The sequence below is a fragment of the Conger conger genome, chromosome 12 (genome assembly GCF_963514075.1).
Source record: "Conger conger chromosome 12, fConCon1.1, whole genome shotgun sequence".
NCBI classification, from domain to species: Eukaryota; Metazoa; Chordata; class Actinopteri; order Anguilliformes; family Congridae; genus Conger; species Conger conger.
Window position 1 is genome coordinate 16,069,892 of NC_083771.1, and position 12,421 is coordinate 16,082,312.

At 44.7% G+C, this 12,421-nt stretch overlaps 1 protein-coding gene across 1 annotated transcript in view; it reads left to right on the top strand.

Moving 5' to 3' along the window:
• The first annotated feature begins 2,072 nt into the window (after window positions 1-2,072).
• The window catches only part of LOC133142405 (ephrin-A5b-like), a 66,230-nt gene continuing 55,881 nt past the window's right edge, over window positions 2,073-12,421 (top strand). Inside the window, exon 1 of the mRNA XM_061263598.1 lies at window positions 2,073-2,914. Coding sequence (XP_061119582.1) covers window positions 2,790-2,914 — 125 coding nt within the window. The 5' untranslated portion in view covers window positions 2,073-2,789. The remainder of the gene's footprint in view (window positions 2,915-12,421) is intronic.

Sequence of the window (12,421 nt, forward strand, 5' to 3'; positions counted from 1 at the left end):
AGAACGGTCCACGTTTTTTTGTCGTGGCCGACAAAAAAACCCCCTTGAACTAGATCGAGGTCTTCTATGGAATCAAAGGCTTCCCTTTGGAACCATTACTTTCCAAGAGTAAACTAGAGCAAAACAATGAACGTGGATCCGGCAAAGGGCGCTTATTCAGTAGCAGTTCAGTGACTGTTTTTTTTCTACGTATTTTTTCGTTTTCAATAATTATATGTTTATCACGAATATAGATCAGCTAGTACCCTACCATTATGTGTCACGTTGGTTTAGTAGGCCTACCGGTGGGACCTGTTTGGGGTTTGAAACTCAGAGCGCTCATTTATCAGGTAGTGCCGTTGCCTTGGTGAAGTGCAGTAAACTGATTTAAATGCTGTTCGAAGAGAACTCTCTGGAAGAAATAAGTAGCGATGCAATCTGCGCTTTCAGTCGAATCTAGCCGCAAGGTAGCTATCTTCCTTCCCTCAGTGAAGCCTGGAAGGCAGCAGCTTTTAGAACTAGAAAAGCTAATTTCGACAGATTAGGAAACTGGCTAGCTCAGATAGAGGTAGTTTTGATAAAGATACCTAAATTAAAACTGCCTGCGAATACGTATGTAGGCTACACGTCACGCATGGAGGCCTACACATCAACTGTATAGCCCAGCGGTACAGTGTTTCCCACTCCCTCCCAAAAGCGGTGAACGGATATAGTTATCTCAGATCAGATGATCGCTGACGTAGCCGAGGCTGGTTCATCTTGAACACACAACAACGGGAAACATGAAGTGAATAACAAAGATAGTATCAACATCTTAACACATGCTACTTCTTTTTTTGTACCACCAAACAATAATTTTAAAAAGCCTAGCTTATAGGCCTACTGCGCTGCGCATTACAAGTGAAAAATATTTTTCCGGGTGTCAGGAGCCTATATTGTTTTGCTGGCATAATTTAAATATCCTCTACCGCGGAGAATATTGTTTTCTCTCTAATTTTGTTTCCCTCTGAGAAACCTATGGAGCATAAATAATGTTGCAGGTAGATAATAAATTACATTCTCAAAAGGGATGTGTTAATATCCAACGCATGTTTGTAAAGGTTTGTGTTAGCCTACAATATAATGGTTGAGGTGTGGTAAAAGTGACACCTTATGTCTTGTTTTGAACTTGGCTGTAGGCTGTTTGAGAATGTAGGCTATAGGCTAGGCTACTGGCTCAGCTTACAAAAAGTGATAGGTTCCCGTGCAGTTTCCTTCAATAAAAGTATCTAGCACAAATCAAACTAAAGTAATATGTAATTAACATAAATGTTACATAAACGAACAATCGAAATAAATAAATATTTATTTTTGTTTTAATATTTTTTATTTATTTTGTGAACGCAAACCTAGAGATGTTTTTATTTGTGTGGGCCGGAATGAAGACGCAACGCAGCGACGCGCCGGAGGCTTTGCAGCACCATCGTCTAATTAAACGGCACTTATCAGCCAGATCCTCGGGCTAGGTGTATCAATACTGCTTCGAGAGTGACCTGACCATGGATGATCCGCTTCATCCCATCTCTCTTTCTCCCTCTCTCCCTCTCTCTCTCGGCTCCTTGAATAAGTAGCAGCAAAGACACAGTGTCGTTTCTCGAAGGAGGGGTTTTGTTTGGTGAGCGAAACGCCCATTCTGAATTCAAACCAATGACAGGCAGTGTCCTGCTCGTCGCTGAACTCGAACCCTCATCTACAGTCTGGGAGCGGAGCCGCTCGTGCTGCGACCTTTCTCATTCCGGCTGTCCAGCCAGCACAGAAGAAGCAACCATCAGTGTTTGTTTTTTGTTCCGCTGGTGTTGTCGCGATTGTAGCATCGGAATAGCCCACTCGCCTGCAGATTTGGGACTCGGAGCTGGGTGCTGTGCCACACGGCGGGTGAGAACGCCTCCGATTCCTGCGAGGGACGCGAACCCCCCCCCCCCCCCCTTCACCACCCACCCCCCGGCCTCGCTTGCCTTACCGCTGAGAGGACACACGACTCGGGTTTGCTCCAGAAAAGCGCCCGCAAGACTACAAGTCGAAACTGCTGGCTTTCTCGATTGTTTTGTGTTTTTTTGCTTGTTTTGTTTTTTTGTTTTTTGTTTTTTGTTAAATTGCTTTGAAAAGTTACTAGAAATGTAAATTAAACGACGTGAACTTCTAGTAAGAACAACGAAGATATTAGATTTATTTCGTATTTATATGCTGCTCATTTGAATTAACCGTGAATGGCTTTCTATGCGCAGACAAGTTTTCTTCACTTTTGGATGCAATAGTGCCTTTTTTTATTTTTTTATTTTATCACATGGGGCGCCGTTGTTGGATCATCCGCTGATTTCGTTGTGCTTTTTGGATTATTTTGTTGCGATCAAGTCTTCAAGTGCAATGTGTAACAGTCAAAGCTGACGGGCTTGTTGCTCCAACTGGGCTGCATCATCAAACAGGATTTCTGTCGGGTTGCAAAACCTCGCACCCCTGATACGGAATTATCCCCAGTCCGCATTCAGTTGTGTTGTTGGCGAAATAACGTTACATTCGCAATCGCTCATGGTTTCCGAGGAATTTGTGACTTTTTCAAGTGATATAAACCCTACAGTAGCGTCTGCCGAAAGTCACTTTGCGCCGGGAAGAGTGGTATCGGCAGCCGTTAATCAATATAACAGTGCAGACCAACACATGCGATTAATAGACGTAAAAGCACAGATGCGAATGCCGTTTGATCAATTCTAACTGAAGTTGCGCTCCGACGGAAGGCAGCGTAGAGAAGGGTCGCGGATCGGACTTCAGTCGCGATGCCGCAAGTGGACATGATAATATTCGTGTTTCTGTTCCTGTGGATGTCTGTATTCAGCCAGGAACCGGCTTCCAAGGTGGTTGCCGACCGCTACGCCGTCTACTGGAACAGGACAAACCCCAGGTGAGATGCACACTGTCGCGGACCGACTGGAGAAGCGCAGGTCACCAGCCTCGTGTGGATGGCGTGCTAAGAATTTCTGGAATTATAGGTTATATTTCATAGTGGGTAAGCGAGTGAATGGAATAAATACATAGCAACATTGCTATTGACCACGGAATTTGACCATGTCAGATTGTAAACATTAACCACATAAGCTACTAGGATCTCTGAAATATAGACGCACATCCCGTGCACTTAGCCTTTCTCCGTGTGCGATCAGGGATGCATTATCATTAAAACGTCATTCTTATTAAACGATCCTATGTCTACCAGCGTCCCGAATCTCACGGATCTGGTTTGGCAAAATCCACGTGTAGCTCTCATTCGATATGGACAGTAGGCGAATATTGCACTGCAGGCCGTTTGCTACGCTCTGTTATGCTGAAAACGGCTCTTTTACAAGTGTGAATATGTGATGTGTAGCCTATTGAGCTGAATGGGCCAACTTAAATAAATAAAATAAGGATTTCGTTTAAGACGCAAATCACAGTCGATATATGGCAGGATAGTTCCACTGCATTCAGACAATACAAGGCACATCTGTAAACGGTGGCATGCATATATGCTGTGAATATAATCCGCATTTGAGACATAATGCAGCCCGTTTGAGCAGCACAGTTTCTCATCTTTAATGTGTTGGTTTTCTTCGCTATCTAGATTTGTAATATGGGCCATGAAAACTTTCCCAAGAATTGAGCAGTTTCTGTGATGAAAATGCAGAATGCAATATCTGCATTCATTGTGCTCGATACATATACACAATCCCAGTCAGTGCTGTATACAAACAAAACTCTGCACAGATACATATGGCTTGTAATGTAAATTGTATCTGGAAAAAGTATAGCTCCAAAACGGTAATTTTTCGTGGAGTACTTAAATCTGTAAGTGCTAACGAGGTTGTGCTATGAAAACGTTTTGCTCCAGGTAATATAATTATTATAAAGCTGACAAGTAACTCAATTTAAATAGAACTAGAGGGTATACATAGCCTACATTAGGCCTAAATGACAGTGTGAGAATAGATTAAGTACAGCTAATTGTTTTAGTCATCAGAACTCGGTTAAACTGGGTCATTTCACAATGTGATGTAGCCTAGAAATGTTTACCCTGCCAAGAAACCAAAAAAAAAGTCCCAAAAATAGCCACTGTCGCGAAAACATCAGTATATACTGCATCAATGCATAATCAATACTCAAAATGTCTCAGAGGGATAATGTTTTATGCAGTGGAAGTTTTAAAGTAACATCCATTGAATGCCCTCACACAAAGAGCAATTCGATTAAAATACATTAGTAGTAGGCTATGTGGATTACAATATAAGCCTAAATATATATCCAGTTATTTTCTAAAAATTGGGAGGGTTCATTACAGAATGCAGGTTTATATGTCTTTAACTATATAGCAAACTGCTTGTCTATGGATTCAGGCTACTCGGGAATTTTCTTGATCGCTACAAAGATAGTTCCCACATTGTTTAGGTCTGCCTGGTCGCACAGTCGGCCAAGTGTTTGTGTTGCTTTGTTGAAACGCATGAACACAAAGCCTGGCTCTGTCCGATCCGTGACACTGATAGACACGCACTCTCGTTCTTCTCGCTACGCATTCTTCCCGTTGACTGGCAGTTGCTCTTGAAATAACAGCTCTGCCAAATAAATTATTCAAGTGATTCAAGCCAGATGCCGCGACACTTCCTTCAGCGAAAAGTAAAATATACTGTCAAAAATGTAAACTTAAAACAGTGGCAAGATATATAAACAAAAGCGTGTGATCAAAAACGCCCATGGCTGGTCTCTGGCTTCCTGTATACTGTACGCATATTGTACTCATATACATCATTAACTGTGCCGGTGGCGCTTAAATGATTGTATCTGCAAAATGAATAGTCAATTACCGACAGGGGGGAATGGCACTGTATAACGCGGTATGATAGACAGAATGCAGTTGCATTTTAAGATATTTGCCTACTGTTGTCGCAAGTGTGTGTGTGTGTGTGTGTGTGTGTGTGTGTGTGTGTGAGAGAGAGAGAGAGAGAGAGAGAGAGAGAGAGAGAGAGAGAGAGAGAGAGAGAGAATTGCAGATAGTAGGCTATATTCTATTATTTCTCCTTGTGGATGACGGTTGTCTGGAGTGCCTTAGTTGGAGCTGAGCTGGTGACCAGGTTCTGTTTAGCGGGAGTGTGGTGCGAATCAGAGCTGACAAACGGAGGGGTTACCTGCATTCTAAACCTCGCATTGTGCCGGTTATACACACACACAACCCGGTTTCAGACAGCTAGCCCCTGGAGTGGCTTATGCGCTGTACATATCCTTCTTGAAAACGAACGTGCGTTTGATTTGTGGTGATGGATCGTGCGATACCCGGTTCGACCGCATTGAGATGACACTCCGTGGGGGAACACTGAAATGGGAAGTAATTCATGATGTGCCATAGAGACCGCTGCCAGGATATCAGATTTGTCATGATAGCCTACTCTTTAAATAAATGACATTACACAGAACAAGAGTATCCTTTTTCAGACAGAGAGCAAAACTCGTCCTTCTTTCTGTAGCTACAGGCTAGGCTGCCTGAAGTGAGTTTGGGTAATCCGCCTTAAAAACGCAAAGCTTCATTTCGGAGAAGCGCATTTACGCTTCACAAAAGCGTGATTTAAATAATTAGTATATGAAGTTCAGTGCAGTGGTCGGTCATTTCAATACATTTTTCTATCTCTCTCTCTCTTTGTCACTACATGTTTACTAATTGCTCATCCTGCTTTCTATTTGCTATTGCTATTGAACATAATTGTCTGACAGACCCAGCCTCGTCTAAACCCAAGCAAAGTGCACTCTGTCCTTTCAGCTGTTCTTAATGGTCTCCCTCCGTAATTATTTTTCAGTCGCTCAAATGAAAGCTGTTGTGCACGAAATGTATCCATCTTTCGTTGTCGTTTGTTTACGATATTTCACCGTCTGCTGAATTCAGACCATTAATGTGTGGGTGGCGTCTGAAACATATCGAGAGAATTTTGTCATGCTTATTATGGGTTTTATTCTTGTGATGCTGCTTCTGCTATAATAATAATAATAATAATAATAATAATAATAATAATAATAATAATAATGGTAGGAGCACAGCACTCATTGCTCATGTCACTAGGGCCTGGCTGTATCCCATTGCACAATTAACCACTACTGGAGGCTTACAGAAATATGGGCATCCATCGCACCAAACAGCAGTAGAAATGAAATCATCACAGAAAAATTACTTGCACATAGTAACTCATTGATCTGGAAATGTGGCCTAATTTCTGATTGATTTTCTTCGTATTTGACTTGTAAAAGTTGAAAAATGTAATTACTGTTATCTTTGTTCAAGTGTAGTTGGCTGTTATCATTGGAGCTAAGAGAGACTTGACTTTGTATTCTCGTAAACAACATTCAACCAACATTTCCCCAATACTGTAGCAGAGTAGCATATTACATTGTGAGTGTGGTTTATGGGGTAGCACAGTGAATGCATTAAATATACACTCACCAAGCACTTTTAGGAACATTTTTACTTTATTACACCTACTTATTCATGCGATCATCTAATCAGCCAATTATGTGGCAGCAGTGCAATACTTACAGTTATGGGGGCGACATGGCTCAGGCAGTAAGAGCAGTCGTCTGGCAGTCGGATGGTTGCTGGTTCGATCCCCTGCCTGGGCTGTGTTGAAGTGTCCCTGAGCAAGACACCTAACCCCCATTTGCTCCTGACGAGCTAGTCGGTGCCTTGCGTGGCAGCCAACACCGTTGGTGTGTGAATATGTGTATGAATGGGTGAATGAGAAGCATCAATTGTACAGCACTTTGGATAAAGGCGCTATATAAATGCCAACCATTTACCATTTACAATCATGTAGATATGGGTCAGGGGGTTCAGTTGATGTTCACATCAACCATCAGAATGGGGAAAAAAATGTCTCGGTGACTTTGACCGTGAAATGATTGTTGGTGGCAGGCAGGGTGGTTTGAGTATCTCAGAAATCTCCTGGGATTCTCACGCACACTAGTCTCTAGAGTTTGCAAAGAATGGTGCAAAAAAACAAACAAAACAAAAAGTCCAGTGAGCAGCAGTTCTGCAGACAGAAACACCTTGTTAATGAGAGACAGAAGAGAATGGCCAGACTGGTCAAAGCTGACAGGAAGGTGACCGTAACGCCCATAACCACACGTTACAACAGTAGTATGTAGTAGAGCATATCTGAACACACAACACATCATAACTCTAAGTGGATAGGCTACAGCAGTGGAAGTAGGAAAAATAAGTAATAAAAACCTAATAAAGTGCTCGGTGAGTGTAGAGACTGGTTTGTTACACATTGTTATCTTTAAGAGAGGACATAAAGATATGAAGGTGCTATGGGCCTCTGTGTAATGCAGTCTTTGACATAATTTCTCAAGTAGCGGCATGTCACCGGGTCGAGTCATGTCTCCGCTGTGGGGGTCCTTAAAAAGCACTTTTCGGCTCATGTGGATATGCAGTGTGTCCTGGTCGAGTCGTACTCCCCGGTGTGTCAGCGGGGAGTTGTTTGGTGAGGGGGATTCTGTGCTTGGGGAGCTCTGTCTGGTTCTTTAGTTTTAGTCTCCCCCTCGTCAGATCCTCTGACTGCCATCCTCACTGCCTCCAGTAGAGCTGGTGTGCATTCTACCGTGACGGGGTGCGTCTCACAGTGACGGCGCGTCTCACAGTGACGGTGCGTCTCACAGTGACGGGGTGCATTACACACTGCTGTGTTACACAGTGATGGTGTGTTACACAGTGACGGGGTGCGTTACACACTGCTGTGTTACACAGTGACGGGGTGTTACACAGTGACGGGGTGCATTACACACTGCTGTGTTACACAGTGACGGTGTGTTACACAGTGACGGGGTGCGTTACACACTGCTGTGTTACACAGTGACGGGGTGTTACACAGTGACGGGGTGCATTACACACTGCTGTGTTACACAGTGACGGTGTGTTACACAGTGACGGGGTGCGTTACACACTGCTGTGTTACACAGTGACGGTGTGTTACACAGTGACGGGGTGCATTACACACTGCTGTGTTACACAGTGACGGGGTGCGTCTCACAGTGACGGGGTGCATTACACACTGCTGTGTTACACAGTGACGGGGTGCGTTACACAGTGCTGTGTTACACAGTAACGGGGTGCGTTACACAGTGCTGTGTTACACAGTGACGGGGTGTGTTACACAGTGCTGTGTTACACAGTAACGGGGTGCGTTACACAGTGCTGTGTTACACAGTAACGGGGTGCGTTACACAGTGCTGTGTTACACAGTAACGGGGTGCGTTACACAGTGCTGTGTTACATAGTAACGGGGTTGCGCTACACAGTGCTGTGTTACACAGTGACGGGGTGCGTTACACAGTGCTGTGTCTCACAGTGATGGTGCGTTACACAGTGCTGTGTCTCACAGTGATGGTGCGTTACACAGTGCTGTGTCTCACAGTGACGCTGTGTTACACAGTGACGGTGAGTCTCACAGTGACGGTGTGCGTTACACAGTGACAGTGCGTTACATGGTGACGGGGCGCATCGTGATGCTTGGTTCTGTATTGCACTGCTGTTAGCTGGGAGAGGACTCAGAGGTGACCCGTATTTAGCTTGGCTTTGGTCGCCTGTGTTGCTGCGGTCCTGTGCACCGCAATTAAACACACACCCTGGAGACTCTGTGCTGCAGTGTGGTTTAGGAGAGGAAAGTGTCACAGCTGACGCAGTGAGTGTGTGTATGTAAGCTGTGTCTTTGTGTGTGTATGACTCTCTGTCTGTGTGTATGAGTAGCTGTGTGTGTGTCTGTGTGTGTGTGTGTGTGTGTGTGTGTATACGTGTCTCTGTGTGTGTGTGTATATACGTGTCTGTGTGTGTGTGTGTGTGTGTGTGTATATACGTGTCTCTGTGTGTGTGTGTGTATATATACGTGTCTGTTTGTGTGTGTCTGTGTGTGTGTATATACGTGTCTGTGTGTGTGTGTGTGTATATATCCGTGTCTGTGTGTGTGTGTGTGTATATATATACATGTCTGTGTGTGTGTGTGTGTATATACGTGTGTGTGTGTGTGTGTGTGTGTGTGTGTTGGATACCTCTGTCCCTCTCCACGCTCCATTAACATCTCTCCTGGGTTTGTTTTGGGAAAAGCTGAAGCATGGGCTCTGTAATACTATTTTCCACTCAGAGGCGTGAATGGAGGTTCAGTGGAAATAATGATCCCCGTACTGGCTTTATTTAGTTTCCAGCGTCCCCGTTTTCATAGAGGGCACTTGATTAGTCCTGGATGGCTGACGCAGGGGCTCAGGCCAGGGAGCACAGTCACCGGGCGCGCCGAAATCCGATACTGCAACACGTCAGTGAGTGAACTGGGCGCAATGCGGTCAAAGGCATTTTCATACTGGAAATCAGAGAATCATTTCCCAGAAGCATTACAGAATGTTTATGTGCTCATCTTTTTAATATGAAAGTTGCTGTGTGATAAATAGTTTTTCTCCGAAGTCAGGCTTGGTTTGTTTTCATCCTAAAGTCTCCAGTTCCCAGCTCTCGAGATTCTCCAAAATTGGATTTCAGGTAGTTGATGGGTATGTGTTGCCTAGTGACTGGGACTTGGAAGGTTGGTGGTTCAAGCCCCGGTGTAGCCGTGATAAGATCCATGCAGCTGTTGGGCTCTTGAGCAAGGCCCTTAACCTCACACAGGATTGTCCCCTGCTTTGTCTAATCAACTGTAAGTTGCTTTGGGTTAAAGCATCAGCTTAATAGCTAATTATTATTATGCATGTGAGGGGAGAGGCGGTTGTGGGGTGAGTAGGGGTTGGTGATTGGCTGGTTGGGGACAGATGCTCTGAAAAGTTTAATCTCTTGAGATTCATAAGAGGGCTGTAAAATCTCTTACCATAAAAATCCCCAAATTTTCATTATTTGACCCCCACTCCAAATAAAAACAAAAATGTCACCCCCGTTCAGCTTTGTTTTATGCAGAGCTCTCATGAGTTGCAGTTAGCTGTATGTTTGTTTGTCTTGCTGTTTGGGTTGCTGGTGTTTGGTTTACTGTTTGCTGTTCCAGTTGCTGGTGTTTGGTTTGCTGTTTGCTTTTTGGGTTGTTGGTGCTTGCTGTTTGATGTTTGGATTGCTGCTTTTTGCTGTTTGCTGTTTGGATTGCTGCTGTTTGCTGTTTGTTGTTTGGGTTGCTGCTGTTTGCTGTTTGGGTTGCTGCTGTTTGGCTTGCTGTTTGCTGTTTGGATTGCTGCTGTTTGCTGTTTGTTGTTTGGGTTGCTGCTGTTTGGTTTTCTGTTTTCTGTTTGTTGTTTGGGTTGCTGCTGTTTGGTTTTCTGTTTTCTGTTTGGGTTGCTGCTGTTTGCTGTTTGGGTTGTTGGTGTTTGCTGTTTGCTGTTTGGATTGCTGCTGTTTGCTGTTTGTTGTTAGGGTTGCTGGTGTTTGGTTTTCTGTTTTCTGTTTGGGTTGCTGCTGTTTGCTGTTTGGGTTGTTGGTGTTTGGTGTTTGCTGTTTAGATTGCTGTTGTTTGCTGTTTGTTGTTTGGGTTGCTGGTGTTTGGTTTGCTGTGTGCTGTTCCGGTTGCTGGTGTTTGCCGTTTGCTGTTTGCTCTTCCACTGGGTTGCCACGGCTGCATCCATAACCCAGCATAAATTATTAATCATATAATTTGTAATTTAGCTATAAATGGTAAATGGCAGGCATTTATATAGCACCTTTATCCAAAGCGCTGTACAATTGATGCTTCTCCATTCACCCATTCATACACACACTCACACACCGACGGCGATTGGCTGCCATGCAAGGCCCCGACCAGCTCGTCAGGAGCATTTGGTGGTTAGGTGTCTTGCTCAGGGACACTTCGACACAGCCCGGGCAGGGGATCGAACCGGCAACCCTCCGACTGCCAGACGACTGCTCTTACTGCCTTAGCCATGTCGCCCCTTGTTGCTGATGCTTTTATTCAAAATATCTTACAGTTGATTAGACTAAGCAGGAGGCAGTCCCCCCAGGAGCAACACAAGGATCACATGTAACAACTGTGTGGACCGTATCGTTGCTACACCAGGGCTTGAACCTCCAACCTTCCGGGTCCTAGTTATGTACCTTACCCACTAGGCTACCGGCTGCCAAATGAACAGGTCTGAGGAGCTGTGTGCTAACCCAGCATTACCCCTGAGCTGTGTGCTAACCCAGCGTTAACCCTGAGCTGTGTGCTAACCCAGCGTTAACCCTGAGCTGTGTGCTAACCCAGCGTTAACCCTGAGCTGTGTCCTGCCCTGGCCAGCAGGCTGAAAGACCCCTTTGTTCCTCTGTCAGCTCCCTGCTATAGGCAGCATAGAAAGTATGCATGTGCTTAAAGGAGGGAGAGGGAGAGAGAGGCTGGATTCAGAGGGCACAGGCAGAGCAGAGAGGAGAGTTGGAGTGAGAGATGGCGAGAGGGGTGCACTCAGAGCACACTTGTAACCTGACATGGTTCTGACCCAACAAGGTCCTGACGCAGCATGCTTCTGACCAAGTGTAGTTTTAACCCGACAAGCTTCTAACCCTGCAAGGTCCTGACCCAGCAGAATTTTAACCCAACAAGGTCCTAACCCAGCATTGTTCTGACCCAGCACAGCTTAAACCCAGCAAGGTTCTGACCTAGCACAGTTTTAACCCAACAAGGTTCTGACCCAGCAAGATTCTAACCCAGTGCAGTTTTAACCCCACAAGGTTCTAACCCAGCAAGGTTCTGGCCCAGCACAGTTTTAACCCAGGAAGGTTCTGACCCAGCACCGTTGTAATCCAGCAAGGTCTTGACCCAGCAAGGTTCTGACCCAGCACCGTTGTAACCCATCAATGTTCTGACCCAGCACAGTTTTATTCCAGCAAGGTTCTGACCCAGCGCAGTGTTAACCCGGCACAGTTTTAACACAGCAGATTTGTGACCCAGTTCATTACTGCCTGCCTGTTATACTGTAACTACACTCAGTGGGGATATGCTAAAAATATCCTCAGCTTTCAGGAGTCATCATACCCTGCTTTATTCCTTCTTCCTTGCATAATTATAATAATAATAATAATAATAATAATAATAATGATCTTTATTTCTGGAGTAGTAGTATATCTTTGGAATATCAGCAGTTTTCACAGGCGTGTACAAATGTACTGTAAGTGGAATTGCAAACCTCAAATGTCTCTGACTGTTTAGGAGCTGTGTTTTTGTAGAAGTAAGAAGGTAACTCGAGATTGCACCATCCTAATGATAGACTGCATTCATTTCACCACAGTGGAGGGAGGGAAGAAAGGGTGAGATTCAGAAACAGAAGAATGAAGAGATGGAGGATTATCTCCAAATATGGGGGTGCATTATTCTCCCGCTTGTAGACGGAGAGAGGCACCATTTCAAACACAGAGTCATGTACTCCCAATGCTCAGTCCACCCTGTATCTGCAAACATGTACTCCCAAT